At 38.9% G+C, this 18,104-nt stretch overlaps 1 protein-coding gene across 1 annotated transcript; it reads left to right on the forward strand.

Annotated features, from left to right (window-relative positions):
- The first annotated feature begins 605 nt into the window (after positions 1 to 605).
- Positions 606 to 16,506, forward strand: GNPDA2 (glucosamine-6-phosphate deaminase 2). The gene is made up of 7 exons (XM_065405136.1): positions 606 to 656; positions 7,112 to 7,276; positions 7,670 to 7,771; positions 8,340 to 8,522; positions 8,863 to 9,047; positions 10,782 to 10,956; positions 15,430 to 16,506. The coding sequence occupies exons 2-7, from the start codon at positions 7,153 to 7,155 to the stop codon at positions 15,489 to 15,491; spliced, it is 831 nt and encodes a 276-aa protein (XP_065261208.1). The 5' UTR covers positions 606 to 656; positions 7,112 to 7,152; the 3' UTR covers positions 15,492 to 16,506.
- Positions 16,507 to 18,104: the final 1,598 nt, after the last annotated feature.

Consider the following 18,104-nt stretch of genomic DNA (forward strand, 5'->3'; position numbering starts at 1 on the left):
TCACCAACATGAAGTGGTCCAATATAATATATTACCTTACACACTTTGTCTAATATCCTGTGGCCAATTGGCCTACCACAATACTGCAGATATCTAAACCTGTCTGTTTCCCTGCCCAGCGTCCTACAGAACGGCTAGCTGTGACCAGTGACTGACACACACACACACACACACACACACAGAGGCTGGTTTCCTCAGCCCACTGCTCTCCCAGGCCGCGCGCGGACCTCTAGCAGTGGCTTATTTGGGAAGCTTTTTCCCAACGGCTTAGGCCTTCCCCCAGAACACGGCCGCTGTCCGTCCCGATCTCGGATATAAGGACCCAGCCTCCTCCCCTCTGCCAGCCGCGCCCCGAGGCAGCCGGCCGGTCCGCTCCAGAGCTCGCAGGGAGTATTCAGTTCGGGGCCCTCGCCCCCTGCACTGCGGCTACAAGAACCCAGCCGACATCAGCCCGCCCGCACACACTCTGCAGCAACTTCTCTCCCTGCTCTACTAAACCGAGATGCCTGCGCAGGCGCGGAGCTCCCCTTGATATAGTCACTTCAGCGCATGCGCGTCGCTGCTCTCTCAGTCACTTCCGGTCCTTCCCATATGTTTCCGGGTCACACGCCCGCTTCAGCTTGAATTGAAATCGGTTCGGTTTCACTCTCAGCTCGGTTAGTTCTGTCTCTGGGGGCTATGTTCGCCCGCCGGGGGCCCCTTCTTGTCAGCCTAGTGGCGGGTTCCTGTTCTTCGTGAGTGCTGCCCCCGCGGCTGGGCCGTGGGCCGGGCCGGCGCTGGGAGGGGTGATGGGGTCAGAGGGGAAGCAGTAGGGGGCTGGGGCTGTGGGGGCAGAGAAGGAGGAAGGATCAGTCTAAGATCGAGCGGTGCTGGGGTGGGTAACGGAAGGAGTTCTTTGGGGGGGGCGTGGTGGGTAAGGGCGGTAACTTTGGTCGGAGGGGGCTATGGTGGGTCGTAGGAGACATGGGGGTGTTGGTCTGGGACCGAGGGAAGTGGATGTAGTTGGGTAATGGGGGGGGGGGGTATTGGTCGGGGGAGGAGGGCTGTAGTTGGGGTGTGAGGCTGTGGTGCCATTGGAGTACAGGCCTAGGTACCCAGCTTACAGTGCTAAAGATTCCAGTTTGGGTAAACACTGATTTTTTGTGGGGAGGGAATAGACTTTTAAAATTTAAATCAGGTTTTTTATTTAAATAACTAAGTTTTTCTTGTTAAAAATTGGCTTACAATGAAATCTGAATTTAATGTAAAATTATGTTAAGGCCTAAACTTCTCATGATCTCTTAAAACACTTAAATAAATAAATAAAAAAACTATGCTGAATCCATGGGTTTCTATCAAAAACTTAAAGTTAAAGGCTTCCTGTCTGTATAAAAGAAGAGTGAGGGAGGAAAACATTTATTCTGAGGTCAAACTTCATAAATATGGCACAGTAGGCCATGTACTGTATAAAGGGCTTCATCCTGTAGGGGACCCAGGAACTGTCCTACTGGGTGCAAGAGACCTGCAAAGGCATCACAGACATTGGAACCTGGTCTGTGACTCCAGAGACCATCTTGTAGCTCATCAGGGTCATTCACTGAACTCACCTTGGCGGTTTCATGCTCCCATTTTATAGCTTCTCACTACCTGAGCTCTGATTGACTCAATTATCAAGTTATGAATATTCCACCCATTGTGGAAACTTTCCAGCTCATGGAAAAACACTGATTTTTCCCGGTAACTGCCAGCCCTTGCTTTTGGGTGGTTCTGGGCATTCAAGTAAATGGCCTTCCTCTGTCTCCTTGCATACATACACAGCGATACAAACAGAAATTCACTAATTTCTCAACCAGCTCTCTCTGTCTCTAAACAAATAAAATATTGCAGTGCAAAAGCAGAATTTGTGGAAGTGCTAAACCAGCTTTTGACAGAAGTAGCCTCTTCTCCAGGCACAGAATGAATTAATTAGTCCAAATGAAGAAAATATTCTAAGCCGGGAGACATGTCTTTCTCTTCCAGTTTATGAATAAAAACAAGGAGGGAGGGGACGAGAACTATTAGTTTTAAAAGTTTGAAGGACAGCCTAAGTAATTTAGGATACTGTTTCATTTTCAAGAGACTTAGGCATCTAGGAACTTAAGCTCAAGTAACTTTCAATTAGGACAGTGGTTTTCAAACTGTGGTCCGTGGGCACCCTGGGGTCTGCAGACTATGTCTAAGATTTCCAAATCCATTCAAAAATTCTTAGGGGTTTGCAAATGAAAAAAGGTTGAAAATCACTGACTTAGGCATATTTGAAAATTTTCCTGGGCTGATGTGAAATCAGTATAATATACAGTCTACAGCCAGGACTGGCCTTGCGGGTGAGCGACTGCCCAGGTGCCGTGGTCAAGAGACAAAGAGCGGGAGTGCATGGGGTTCGAGGCTGCGGAATGGAGCTCGGGGCAACGTTGGGGGAGGCGGCGGGGCTTGGGAACCAGGGGGGGAAGCCCGGTGAAGCAGCAGGGCTGATGGGTACATGCTGTACTATCTCTGACAGCTCACAGCCTGACTGTTAAGTGAATGCAAGTGCCATAGGTACCAAAATACAAGTTTGCCTACGTGCCATTTTCCCTAAAGCCAGTCATGTCAATAGTTAATCCCTCTGTTCCTTTAATAAATTATTTAGTTGTTAAATGTGTTTTGATAAGAGAAGTTTATGTATCCAAAATATAAGTTGGTTTTGTTTAATAAAAATAAATTTTATATGATGTGGGTTTAATTACGTTCTGGTTACCATCCTAATGCAGCTTGACACACATTACGAGCATAAAGTTAATTATCAAGTAAAAAAGCAATATATCATTCACCATTTTCTAACACTAAAAATGTACAGTTAAGAATCTGAAAATATTAAGCTATATAATTGCTTAAATGTACATAGTTATAGTATATCCTCTGAGGTAACAAAAAGATATATGAAATTAGTATAAAGGTTTTATTTAGTTTTAAATCAACATATTTTGATTATATTGAACATAATTATATCAACCAGTGCGAATGCACCTTTCATTAGAAAATAATTGACATACAAATAGAAAAGATTTTTTTTTTTAAATGGAGGCTTTCTGCTTGATTTAAAGTGCTGATTTAAATCAATCCACCCTGAAGGATTGCAGTCTGCCAGGTGTGTTTCCGTATTACTCTGTGGTTTGCCAACCGTGGTTCCTGCTCCACAAAGGTCTTGAACTTTCTTGAGTTTTATATTGAAGGAGGGGTTAACTTTCTGTGTATGTGTTACTTCAGCCATCTCTTGGTTTGGTACAAACAGGACTGACTAATTGACTAAGTGAATTTACTAAGAAGTTTTGGTACCTCATTGTCACAAGCTATGTATATTTTCATGAGTACTAATGAATGGCTGGCGGGAATTGATGGTGTGAGCATAAACATTTCTTCCTACCTGGTCACTAATCTATCTGTGGTATTCATTGATATTATAAAACTTAAAAAGAAATAGTAAACATTTTGGTATTTTCTGTAGGTGACCTATATTGTTGCACGCATAGAAAATTCTACATCACTACCTACCTACGTTACTTGAACAACCTCATTTTCTGTTCACCATTTCTAGTGTGATACAGATACAGAGATCAATATAGGTAGTTCCTGGTTTAGGGATATGTGATTGGAAGGGGCCTCTTGGGTCTTTGAGTCCAGTCTCTTGCTCTCATAGGCAACCCTGTTATATAATCCCATTCATAAATATATCAAGCTCCATTTTACTACTAGCTAAGTTGTTTGTGCCCCCTTCATTAGAGTGCTTTTCCAGAACCTCACAGTTCATATGTATTTGTTCTTGTGCCAACATTGCTGTTAAATATCTCTTCTCCCTCACTGATGTGTTTATAGACCATAATCATACCCCCTCTCAGCCTTCGTTTTTTGCTAAAAAGCCCAAGCTCTTTTGGTCATCTTCAGAAGATAGGTTCTCCATTCCCCTGATCTTCCTTAGTAGCCCTTCTCTGCACCTGTGTCAGTTTGAATTAATCTGTCTTGAATTTGGGTGACCAGAATGGTTTGCTAAAGCTATATAGAACTTCTAGGTAGTGCATCTGTAGAAGCTCTTCCATATGATTTTTTTTTTAGGAGAAATTAATGTACAAGTTCTTCTGTACTACCTCTGACATCTCAGAGCCTGACTGTTAAGTGAATGCAAGTAGTCTATAGTTAGTGGGTTTGGTGGTAATCAGAATTCCCCGGAGTACATGGCTCAGTAGCCTGACACAATTAAGGCACATCAGTTTCGTAGACAACTGTACATGGGGAGTGATGAGACTAGCGTCATGTCTGACCATCTGGGGTCAGGTACCCATTTTACAGTATGGTGAGCTGGAGGTGGCCTTTCAGTGTGAGGGTGAGCAAGACTCAAACCCACAACTTTCAGCAGCATAACCACTCAGCCACTATGCCTGGTAGGGCATTTGTCCTTACCTGATATAAGGAACAGTCGCTTACTCAGAAGTGTTAGAGGTGTAATTACATCATGTTGTCTTCTTCCAAGCATGACCTCTTCCTCAAATCAGACAAGAATACCTGTGTATGTTAGCTATGGATTAAAACTTACATTTGTTCGAAATCCAGGACTTACTATATTCAGTCCTGGACCAATGCCAGAAAACACTGCTACAGAGAAAAAGGTGATATACTTTTGAAGTCTAGTATCTTGTGACACACCTTCACTTCTTATCTTTCCAGTGGGATAAAGATTTTCTCGCTTTAGCAGATCATGTGCTATTGGACCTTCATAGAATATTAAGGTTGGAAGGGACTTCAGGAGGTCACCTAGTCCAACCCCCTGCTCAAAGCAGGACCAATCCCCCACTAAATCATCCCAACCAGGGCTTTGTCAAGCCTGACCTTAAAAACCTCTAAGGAAGGTTCTACCACCTTCCTAGGTAAGGCATTCCAGTGCTTCACCACCCTCCTAGTGAAAAAGTTTTTCCTAATATCCAACCTAAACCTCCCCCACTGCAACTTGAGACCATTACTCCTTGTTCTGTCATCTGTTACCACTGAGAACACTCTAGATCCATCCTCTTTGGAACCCCCTTTCAGGTAATTGAAAGCAGCTATCAAATCCCCCCTCATTCTTCTCTTCTGCAGACTAAACAATCCCAGTTCCCTCAGCCTCTCCTCATAAGTCATGTGCTCCAGCCCCCTAATCATTTTTGTTGCCCTCCGCTGGACTCTTTCCAATTTTTCCACATCCTTCTTGTAGTGTGGGGCCCAAAACTGGACACAGTACTCCAGATGAGGCCTCACCAATGTCGAATAGAAGGGAATGATCACGTCCCTCAATCTGCTGGCAATGCCCCTACTTATACAGCCCAAAGTGCCGTTAGCCTTCTTGGAAACAAGGGTTGACTCATATCCAGCTTCTCATCCACTGTAATCCCTAGGTCCTTTTCTGCAGAACTGCTGCCTAGCCATTTGGTCCCTAGTCTGTAGCAGTGCATGGGATTCTTCCATCCTAAGTGCAGGACTCTGCACTTGTCCTTGTTGAACCTCATCAGACTTCTTTTGGCCCAATCCTCTAATTTGTCTAGGTCCCTCTGTATCCTATCCCTACCCTCCAACGTATCTAACACTCCTCCCAGTTTAGTGTCATCTGCAAACTTGCTGAGGGTGCAGTCCATGCCATCCTCCAGATCATTAATGAAGATATTGAACAAAACCAGCCCCAGGACCAACCTTTGGGGCACTCCGCTTGATACCGGCTGCCAACTAGACATGGAGCCATTGATCACTACCTGTTGAGCCCAATGATTTAGCCAGCTTTCTATCCACCTTATAGTCCATTCATCCAACCCATACTTCTTTAACTTGCCGGCAAGAATACTGTGGGAGACCGTATCAAAAGCTTTGCTAAAGTCAAGGAATAACACATCCACTGCTTTCCTCTCATCCACAGAGCCAGTTATCTTGTCATAGAAGGCAATTAGGATAGTCTTGCCCTTGGTGAATCCATGCTGACTGTTCCTGATCACTTTCCTCTCCTCTAAGTGCTTCAGAATTGATTCCTTGAGGACCTGCTTTTTCAGGGACTGAGGTGAGACTGACTGGCCTGTAGTTCCCCGGATCCTCCTCCTTCCCTTTTTTTTAAAAGATGGGCACTACATTAGCCTTTTTCCAGTCATCCGGGACCTCCCCCGATCACCATGAGTTTTCAAAGATAATGGCTAATGGCTCTGGAATCACATCCGCCAGCTCCTTTAGCACCCTCGGATGCAGCGCATCCAGCCCCATGGACTTGTGCTCGTCCAGCTTTTCTAAATAGTCCTGAACTATATACCTTAATGATATAATTATGATTAAACCTGCCAGTCTTTTGTTTCCACTTCCTGTCATTGATATCACTTCTTAGTTAACTTCAGGCACTCAAGTTCAACCAGTTATGGAAGAACAAGAAGTTCTCAAAAAAAATTCTTCGTAAAAATTACTTAAAGGTAAGGTAGCTCACCTTGTACTGACAACGCTATGCAACTCTTGAGTTTTTTGCTTTCTCAGATAATCCTAAAAGAAGCTACTGGCCATGCCCCTATTTTCCACTGGGGGACAGATTAAGTCTCTAATCCTGCAAGCATTTATGTGTGAGTTGTCCGCTTGAACTCATTGGAAGTATTAATTCATAAAACTGTAAGTGTTTGCAAGATCAAGGTGTAAGTCTTTAAAACGTTGGGATCTAGAGTACTATGTTTCAAAAGGAAAGTGTCTATCCTCTCATTCTCTTACTCTTTCGCAATTTTGCCCTTTGGAGTAGGTTTTTTTTAATTAATGGACCAATAGGTTATGTTTACTGATCAAGTTTTGTTTCCTGGTCTTCTGTAGCCTTTTCAGTGACCCAAAATGTTGCAATTTGTTGTCCAACTGGAACCTGAGGGAAGACCGATGACTTGAAATCCCCGCTAAAGTCATTGACTGAATGCATAAATACATAAAAACATGCATTATATTCTAGAAATGTGAAGCTGGATTTTTAGATCTGCACAGTCTTTTAAAGTAACATCTAAGGGTAAACTAACCCTACCTAAATTTTTGTTCTACTTTTCATGTTATGAGACTAATAAAACTGTTTCAATGTTTTTCACAGGTTTAACCTCATTTTTTTCCTGTAAGCTGTTCACCATCACAATGAGACTGGTAATTCTTGATGACTATGATTTGGCAAGTGAATGGGCAGCAAAGTACATTTGTAATCGTATTATCCAATTCAAACCAAGTCAGGGAAGATATTTTACGCTTGGCTTACCAACAGGTAATAAGTTTTGTGTTGTAAACTCATGTAATTCAGTAACTACAGAAATGTTTGGTGCCTAGTTAACCACAGCGATAGGTGTCTTAGAAATTAGATAGGTACATAACTGCATAAAAGTTCAGACATGCCTAAGTCAAACTTTAAATGTTATGTTCTTGTAAATATTTGTGTGCCATAGTTTAGAAAAGTGAAAAAAACTCAGTTTCTCCCCCCCCCCGAGGGAGAAGGATGAGGTTTAACACAACTTTAAATATGTAATTGACACTGAGTTTACAAACTAACATGGTAGTGTAATTTGACTTATGAAGAGTTTTTATGCTTTATAGCTTTGCAAATGCATCTAAAAATGTCTTACTGGCATACAAAACAGAATAATAAGCTTATTTTATACAGGGAGCACACCTTTGGGATGCTACAAAAAACTGATAGAATATCACAAGAATGGAGATCTTTCTTTTAAATATGTAAAGACTTTCAATATGGATGAATATGTAGGTAAGTTATGTCTCAAATTTTAAGAAATATGACCTGTTTCCATTTTTTTCTGCATTAAAACTATAAATCAGCGTCTTGTTTTTGAATAAAGCACAGGACTGAGCGTTATGACATTCACACCTCTGCTGCAAGTTTTGTGTAACGCTAGACAAGTCTCTTTAACCTCCCTGCTTCAAGGTCTTCATCTGCAAAATCAGAATAATACTTACCCAATTTAAGTGGATGTTGAGGCTAAATTCAATGTTTGTGAAGTGTTTTGAAACTTTCTTATGAAAGGTACTTAGGAACGATTATTGGGCCAAATTTTCCCGTCTTATATTTTGTATCATCATGTATGCCTGTGCAAAGTGAGTGTAAAACACTATCCACTTTGCACTGTTGTATACATAAGGTGCATGGAAATGGAGAATCATATTCAGTCTATAAAATGCTTCGGTTTATTTGATCCGGTGAGACAGAATTTAAGAAATTCACTGCATATTTCTTGTCCACCATATGTTTTCATGTCAATCTGGAAGTTTAACTTTAGTAAAATCCATTTACATTTCGCTTTAAATGTTGTTTCCAGGGCTTCCAAGAAATCATCCAGAGAGTTACCATTCTTATATGTGGAATAATTTCTTTAAGCATATTGACATAGATCCTAATAATGCTCACATCCTTGATGGGAATGCTCTAGACCTACAGGCAGAGTGTGATGCATTTGAAAAAAAAATTGAAGAAGCTGGGGGAATTGATCTGTTTGTCGGAGGTATGAGAAAACACTCTAGCAATGATCGCTTGTCATGGTGTTAATACATGTATTGAATCCCTTTATGTCAGCACATCCAAAACATCTAAAAATGTATTTCATTTTGAAGCAGACAGTTTAAGAAAGGGAGGTTCCTACTACTAACATAGAGAATCAGTTTGAACCTGAAATTATAGAATTGTTAGTGTCCAAATTTTAATAACTAATTTAATAGTATACTAGTTCCCACTCTTGCCTTATTTTTTTCATTAATAAGTAAGGAAACTCTACCATGAATCTTTTCTTACAATATTTGTAGCCTTATCAAATTGACTCTTTTTTTTTTTTTTGTCTTGTTAAGGCATTGGTCCAGATGGCCACATTGCTTTCAATGAACCAGGATCAAGTTTGGCTTCAAGAACAAGGTTAAAGACTTTAGCAATGGATACCATTTTGGCAAATGCTAAATATTTTGATGGAGACTTATCTAAAGTGCCAACTATGGCACTAACTGTTGGTGTCGGAACAGTGATGGATGCTAGAGAAGTAAGAACTCATTGTTAATTTAATTTGCATGTGTCTATATTCAGGATGCTACGGCAAAGCTTCATCAGTATAATTACACGCAATGTTACTTTTTGTCATTTGATTTTCATAGAGCTAATGTGAAGGATCTTGAAATGAATAAATCACCAGTTAACAGTATATTACTGAATCTGCAACTAGATTTCAATACTTTTTTTTTTTTTTTTTTAAATTAATTAGAGGTTTACTTAAACTGGGCATCTGGTAGTAAGCAATTATTACAAGTTTTTGTGGCTTCTTTAGAATGCTACGAATGGATACATTTCTTAATGGTGACATGTAGTGTTCATTCCTTACTGTGTAAACATGGCAAAAATATCAGTCTAAGAATTTAGATGGTCCATTGAGAAGGCCCATAGGGAGTAAAGGATCTGTTTTAATAGTGCCTGATTTTTCAGACTTTTAAAATGTTAATACCAAATCTGCTCTTCCAAACCATTTCTGAACCAGTTCCCCAGCATTGATTTGCATACATGGGGAAAGTGTTTTCTGTGTTATCTCAGGGTGAATTTAAACCAATATAATTATATTGGCATCACCCCGTGACACATTATGGTATTCTGGGATTTTTTCAGTTTAGCTTATGTTGCTTTAGAAGAGGCTTGTACTACACAAAAAGTACCACACTTACAGCAGAATAAGTGTGTCAACATGACAGTTATACTGGTATAACTTTAATCTGTATAACTCGTCAAATTTACCTGTACAGACCAGTGTACTTTTGGAGACCTCTTTCAGATGAGATTTAAAAGAGAGATCCTGATCACTTATAGTGACTATAGAACCTGTAGAATTCTTCATTTAAAAAAAATCGAAGTGTCTTGGCCATATTCTTATTCATATTGTCCACCTAAATTCACCCTGTAATTTTAATAGGGAGTTACAGAATTAACCACTCTGAAACTGTTGCTTAGGTTTCCTGTGCTGCTGTTACTGTTTCTTCCCAGAGGTGACTATTTCAGTGATGACTAAACTGATCCCGTGTATAGCTTCTGTATTTTTTTTAAAAGCCCCATCTGGTTTTATTTTATATAAAAATACTGTAAGATTTTTATTATAAGGAAGATTTGTACAGCCATGTATGGAACTGTGAAATAAGTGTTGCCAGGTTATGTTCTGAATGTCTTCTTGGACTGGCTTACTGAGACAATAGGTACATTACTGGTAAAGTTACTAGAACTTGATATTTTAGCTTTTACAGGTCACCTTTAGTAACTGTATAGTTAGGGGCTATTGCATGAAAGTATAAACCAAAGGAGTTTTCTGGCATACTTTCTGACTTTCACTAAGCACTACAGTAATAATAATAATGAATACTCTAGGTAATTCAATGTTACATTGTATGATATCTATGTGTGTAGATGTGTCATCTTGAATGCGGAACTTCTGGCAGTTCTTGACTATTAGGTATTGCCTTTTTCGGCTGACATCTCATAATGTGGAGTCAAGTGGGAACATGTTAGTTCTTGGATATTAGATATGATGATGGGCACGTTAAAATATGCTGGCATATTTTTCTCTGAAAAGTTGTAGGTTTTCGGTAGAGTGTAAGTTAAAGAACTGTTCATCTTAAGATGTTTAAATATTGTAGGCTTCCATTATCTAACTAGTAATTAAAAACTGATTTGGGAATTTAAGGTAAATGGAAAACTCACTCTTTTGTGTGTGTGTTGTTTTTTTTGGTTCATCTTCCAGGTTATGATTCTCATAACAGGTGCCCATAAAGCTTTTGCTTTGTACAAGGCAATTGAAGAAGGGGTCAATCATATGTGGACAGTTTCTGCTTTCCAGCAGCACCCCCGCACTATCTTTGTATGTGATGAAGATGCTACTTTAGAACTAAGAGTTAAAACTGTGAAATACTTCAAAGGTGAGCACTGAATAGAAACAGAATAGGTTAAAAATGACTGGGGGTTAAATCCTAGTCTCCAAGTACACCATGTACAATTGAAAATAGTTGCCATATTCAAATATGAAATGCTGAACTCTGTATTTGAATATAATATAATACAGTGACTAAGAGGCTTAGCTGCGTTCCTTTCATGCAAGAAGCAAAGTACAGAATCCTTCATTAGTATGTCTCTCGTGTAAACTTTCTTTGCATGTAATCTATTAGCCATGTGTTCTTCAACAGCAGCATCTTGGAATCGTGACTTTACAGCAGGGCCAGCTCCAGGCACCAGCGAAGGAAGCAGGTGTTTGGAGCGGCCAATGGAAAAGGGCGGCACGTCCGGGTCTTCTGCGGCAATTCGGCGGCGGGTCCTTCAGTCACTCTCTTCCTCTTAGAGCTGCCGCCGAAGTGGAAGAGAGGGAACGAAGGACCCGCTGCCAAATTACCGCTAACGATTGAGCTGCCACCGATCGCTTTATCTTTTTTTTTTTTTTCCCGCTTTGCTGCTTGGGGCAGCAGAAAAGCTGGAGCCAGCCCTGCTTTACAGGACATAGCTTGTTGTTGTAACTCATTGATTTCAGAAACACTGGAAAATGAAATTCAGGTTATAGAAAATTTGATGGTTAATTCCAAATCATTTCAAGCTGCTGCTTCTGCTATGGTTTGCTGTATTTTTCCATTTGACTTATTTTTCATGCATTGTTCAGTAAACCAGAATTTTGAAGTTGCTAAGGCCCAAATGTATTATTCAAGCCTTTGAAATCATTTGTGAAGACATTTTGCTTACTATGTGTTTTCCATAACTGAATCTGCACTATGTAATCTAGTGAGATTCCTATGTTGGTTTTGTGTGTCAATAATTAGATCGAGTATATTTAGTTTAAAGCTGTTTTCTTAGCATTAATTGAACTACCTTGTTTATGTTTGATCCTTTAATGCACTTTCAATGAGTGCCTTTTTAAAATTATACTTATGATGTAAATTGCTGCTTATAACAAAGGTTGTTTCACAGCAATCAGGTTTGTTGTATTGTTCTCTTACTGATTAGGCTATGGATGTTGAGGATAAGAAATTACTGTAGTCATTTCCCCAGTGTTAATGTTATGGTAGATAGAAATTGAAGTTTGTTTATTTTTTGAACCTCTTTCTCTCCAGGGCATGAACACTTACTATTTTGAGGTGTCCATGAGCTCTGGGCTGCTGGCTTTTTAACTTTAATTGAAAGTGTTTTTTCTTCCAAACACACAATTCCATGGACATTGTCAACTTAAGAAAGGCCACACTTTGGGATTTCCAAAAGTCACTGGGTTTTCTTTTTACCACAATATCATTGGTAGTTCACTTCTTGACTTAAATTATGAGTATCTCACTGCTCCGTTGTGTGTATATTTTGGCTATTTGTTGAAAAAGTAAATTTAGTGCATATCAGCATTGAACTTCTTTGAATGTAGTTTTTATCATTAGTCTTTGTAATCTAGAATTCTAGTCAAGATTGCCTGAACATACTGAATACTAAAACTGCTTCCTTTCACTCAATGCACTAGTTAGCATAGCTCTTGATTAATAATCTTGTCACTTACAAACATATAAACATTGTGTATATGAATGTGTTCATACTTTTTCTTAATTACTCTGATCAGTTACACAAAGAAGCAGTAAATTATAGTGTATGTAATTTTTTGAAATATTCTTAATCGTGTTAAACTTACAACCTCAACTTATACATGGGGAGACAGAAGTGGTTTTCTCACTTCAGGCCACAGAGGAAAGGCAATGTCTTCCAGGATTAGTCAATAGGAGTTCCTGAATCCTGGTCTTCTGATTATTAACTCTTTTCGGGGCCTCAATAGATATGTTTAAAAAATGACTATCCTATTTGTTTCACTTACCTACCATTCTTTCACCATCTCCAACACTTTGAGTCATTTTTGTAAAATTTGGTACTATACATCAAACTATAGCACAGTAACATCTGCATTATTGTTTACAACTGGAGCAGCTAGTTCTAATGGTAGCCCCTCATCCTCTTTTCACTCATTCATAACTTTCCAAAAACCTCACCTTTTGGGCTGCAATCTTCCATACTGGATGTCTAATAATGTTTTTTTTTGAAAGTACATGGGTGGGGGGAAAGGGAACTTTTCATCTGCCTCTGTTGTAGAATGCAAAAAAAATTATGTATGCCCAAAATAAATTACTGGACTCTTAATCCGGTTACAGCAAAAACAGTTGAACTGTGAACACTGGCATATAAATAATCCTCATAGGAGTGGAGTGTGAATGCTTTAAGTTCTTAAACTTTTAAGAGCACATTTAAAATGTGTACCATGTATAAACACAGAAAACTTCTGAATCTGTAGGATACACTTTAGGAAAGAGGGACTGTGGTTGCCTGAACAACTCAGGAAGTACATACTTTCTATAAGAGGTTAACAGGAAAGTAGACAGTCCAGCTGCTCTCTGTTCACTTGGCCCTTATCCAACCCATCCAGTTTCTTAAGCCTCTTCTCCTCCTCCAGGTAATGTTTTAAATGCATAATCATTTGGAGCATCTGTTTCATGTACCTTGGGCTTTGTGCCCAGAATGAACTGGGTCTTGTAAAATTAGGAAACCTGAAGTCTGTAACCAGGAAGTGGGTCCCCAGCTGATACCTCTTGGGAGGGTGATCCTGATGCTAAACTCTGCTGCCTCTGTGGAGAATAGATCTTCACTCTGCTCTCATCTAATAGGTGGGGCTTGTGAATATCAGACTTGTGCCTCTAAATGTGCTCTTCCTGAAATGCACATCTACTAATGGGAAAATTAAATATGCTTCATAAAAGCAGCAGTGCAGTCCTTTTCAAAAAATACTATTTGTGCCTTCAGGAAACACAAATTGGGGCATATGATCCCCCTCCTCCGCTTTCCTCCTTTTTTCAAACAGAAAACCAGGAAATCAAATGCAAAAAGTGTAGATGCATCTTTAAAATATGGCTCCACTCTGAAGAACACATAGGAAACTTGTTGCCAGGAGATATTGTGAAGGATAAAACTTATAACCACATTCAAAGAATTAGATAAGTTCATGGAGGATAGGTCCATCAATAACTATTAGCCAGGATGGTAAAGGATGCAATGCCATGCTATGAGTGTCCCTAGCCTCTTTGCCAGAAGCTGGGAGTGGATGACAGGGGATGGATCACTCAATGATTGCCTGTTCTGTTCATTCCCTCTGAAACACCTGGCATTGGTCACTGTGGGAAGACAGGATATGGGTCTAGATAGACCATTAGTCTGACTCAGTGTGGCTGTTCTTATGTTCTAAGAGTGGCTGTAAGTGTCACTGTGGATTTCTCATCATTTGTCTCAAACATATTTAGTAACATATTCCTACTTACATTTTTTTTAAACTGCTAGCCCTACAAATACAGCCTCGGCTCTGGGCTTTGCTTTTTCCACCTCTCACATCAGCACTAGTAATAAAAGTTCTTCAGAATAAGTAATATGCTTAGCTAAACCTGAGCAAGTTCACTGTCCTCAGATAATGTGTTTAGGAGAATGTGTACAATCATATATTGCCTTCATTAGGTTTGCACAGAAAGAACTGACTGAAGTTTAGTAAACAATTCTCTTGATCAGGCACAAAATGGAACTGTATCTTTAGCTTGATTTTCTAATTGTGTCCGTGCCAAAGTGTTAACACGAGTGAAAATTATTAGTAAAAATTGCGCTTTGACATTAAATGAATTGATGACCCTGAATGACATTAAATGAGCAGATGGTGCATAAGTAAGTTCTTTGATATGGTTCCTTTTCAAAGTAATCCATGATATAAGGTTGCATACTTGGACATTAAAGGAAATACATATTACTGTTTCTGTAGCAACAGTTAATTGACCACTTCATATGCATGTAGTATGTTCTATTTGTGTATTCTTGATCTTTCAGATAATTGGTCTTTGTTCTGAGAGTTTGATACCATAAGGTGTAGTAATAAACTTCTTCAGCCAATAATGTTAAAACAATGTTATGAGCATATCAAAGTATTGTATAATCTTAATCCATAGCTTTTCATCACCAGAAATTAAGAGACTCATGCAACAATATTGTGCACTCTCTAACTTGGTCACAAATACATAGCTGCTTTTGTTAGTCTTTATCCGTGTGTACTTGAAATTAAATTGAAACAAGTCTTAAATAATGGTCCTGCATGCATAACTGATAATTGATTACAGAACTGTTACATTCCCCATTCATGTCCCTATTCAGTTCATTCATATGTAGTACTGGTATAATGTCCATGAATAACACAGGAACAATTTTTGAGTGCCCATTCTGCTTTTCTCTACTTCAATGCATAATGTTAATGTATATACCTATGTGAAGTTAAAAACAGCAAATACACAATGTAGATAGAAAATGTGTGCTGATAACTAATGTAAAACTGGCACTGTTGCTTTTTCCCCCCCAAGGTTTAATGCATGTTCACAATAAACTTGTGGACCCGCTGTACAGTATGAAAGAAGAAAACTGAAGGAGGAATTGAGGAACTCCATGTGGGTAAACAGCAACACTTTTAGGTAGCAGACAAAGTTACTGCTATGCAATATGCTGAAACTGGTTAAAATGGGAAATCTTAAGTACTGTATTTTTTAAAAAATCCAGTATCTATACATTTACATTCCATCTCTATACATTGTTGTATTGTGCATTTTGTTTTAATATTTTGTAGATGTGACTTCATTGGCTGCCACAGTAAGTAAACAAGAACAGAGCAAATGTAAATGGCAGTTACATACACTTGTTTGTTATTTCTCATAGTATTCTTAGCACAGCAATGTACTGTTTGACTGTGTATGAGAAAATTATACTTTAGCTTAAGCAAAATTCCGTGGCTCCACCAGTGCAAAATACACTTCTCATTTTTTTGTCTCTCAATATAGGCAAAATGCTTTGGGGCTTTCACATGTCAAACATTATGGACTTGAACAGATGCACAACTTTGGTTATGAAATGCTCTGTTTATATCTAATACACATTGAACTTTTGCACTTTGGCTGCCTTAAATTAATCTTATGCCAATAGCTTCTGGGCGTTTAAGTCCTACTGTACAATACTCAGGCAAATAAAAGTATGAAAACTACCTAAAAATGTAGAGGACCCTTTCAAACAGTAACAATAACTTATTCTTCAATTATGTGCATATTATACTTCTGCCAGAGCACTTTTGTTACATGTTTCAAGTTTATTTAGGAATTTTATATTTTGGTAATTATGAACTCTATGGATAATGAATACATTCAATATGTTCCTTTTTGGAGATGAATAGCCTAGTTACATTAATGATGTTGTGATCCAGTAATTGTGAAGGGAGGTTAATTGCAGTAAGAATGGCTAAAAATCCAAATGGCTAGTATTGAAACAAGTCTGACTGTAAACAGAACCACTTTACAGTACAATAATTACTTTGCATTGGAGATTGCTATAAATGAACTGTTACTAAGAATGCCACTCTTTTCTACTATTACTCCAAGTAAAGCTTAAATTCACAAAAACCTTACCATGTTTGTTTTGTTTTTGATGTGAACTGTGGTCTGAGAATAAACATTTCAGGTTTCAAAAACAGGTTTAGTGACAGGGTAGTAGTGTGCCTTTCTCTAGATATGGACAAAGCTAACTTATGGTGCCAGACCAGCTCCTTTATACCAGCAGTAAATTCCCTTTTAAAATATCCACTGAAAGCGATGGGCTGGATATGATGGTATTTTCCTCTTCATCTATTGTAATATTTAAATAGAAGTCTTAGCTTTCAAAATAGTAATTTTCTACAGTGGAAAAACTGAACTCCATTCCTTAGCCATAAATGTGGATTTATAGTTGAATAGGCTCTGAGCAGTAAGCTGCTTTTTTCTGCCTTTCTCCTTTAAAACACATACTTGAGTAAAAGTTTGCTATTAAAGTATCAAAAACACAGATCAAGTCTACCAGCCTCTTGTTAACTATAGTTATCTAGAAAATAAATGCAAAAATAACCTCCCTTTTGCTGGACTGGCTGAAGAATCCTACTTTAACACTTCCAGAAAGACTTAAGTGTGATCCACCCTACACTGACCTGTGTGTGAGAGAGCTGAGGATTTTACATGCTTTAGATTGTGTTTTTTTGCTATTGCAGCATTCATCTACTACAAGGGTTCTCAAATGTGGGGGTCATGACTCCTTAAGGGGCTTACCAGGTTATTACATGGGGGGAGGAGGGTATCAAGAGCTGTCAGTCTCCATCCCCAAACTCTGTTTCACCTCCATTTATAATAGTGTTAAATATAAAGTGTTTTTAATTTAGGGGGGGGGGGGGGGGGAAGAGAATCACCGGTACAAAAGTTTGAGAACCACTGATCTACTAAAACTGGCCAAACAGCTGCTGGTTTATGCATACAGTTTTTCTAAAATAGCAGCCAGTAAAGACAAGTTGTATAAGGTTGTGAAAAGGATTAATTTCAATCCTCCAGCTGAGAATACTTTCTCACAGTAATAGTAACACAATTGTTTTATAGCTATAATTAAACATTGACACTATACCTCCTTTGGTATTGTTTGGATTAAAGCAGGTGGTCATGTGGAACCTCCTAATCTGTTCACTTTAAAACACTGCATGAAGCAAGTTTTCTAATTGAATGAGTTTGCCTAGAATCTTTTCAAAGGACACTTGTCCTTCAATTTGTCTGGACTGCAACAAGTTTAGCTGGAGCCTAGTACATCTGACAAAGTGGGTATTCACCTACGAAAGCTTATGCTCCAATACATCTGTTAGTCTTTAAGGAGCCACAGGACTCTCTGTTGCTTTTTACAGATCCAGACTAACACGGCTACCCCTCTGATACTAGTACAGAGTAGTTAGCTTCTCACCTGTAAAAAAAAAAAAAAAAAAAAAAAAACCACCTCTTTGCTCAAGTGATGTGCTATAACACTTCTACAAAGCAAGTCTGCCCCCTTCAACAAGCTGGAATTAAGGAATTCATTCCTATAAGCATGACAGTTTTCTAAACTCTGTTTTAGAAGTTGTTCTTAACCTTATGTTACTAAGATGAGGCATGTCATACCATTTGCTGAATGTAAGTGAGCTCCCTCTACAGACTGGACTAGAAACAAA

The sequence above is a fragment of the Emys orbicularis genome, chromosome 5, assembly GCF_028017835.1.
Source record: "Emys orbicularis isolate rEmyOrb1 chromosome 5, rEmyOrb1.hap1, whole genome shotgun sequence".
NCBI classification, from domain to species: Eukaryota; Metazoa; Chordata; order Testudines; family Emydidae; genus Emys; species Emys orbicularis.

Bases quoted from the DNA above. Each gene is read 5' to 3' on its own strand.
- GNPDA2 (XM_065405136.1), top strand. From the start codon at position 7,153: ATGAGACTGGTAATTCTTGATGACTATGATTTGGCAAGTGAATGGGCA. The intron at 7,277-7,669 runs GTAATAAGTTTT...TATTTTATACAG, and splicing joins TACGCTTGGCTTACCAACAG to GGAGCACACCTTTGGGATGC. The intron at 8,523-8,862 runs GTATGAGAAAAC...TGTCTTGTTAAG, and splicing joins AATTGATCTGTTTGTCGGAG to GCATTGGTCCAGATGGCCAC.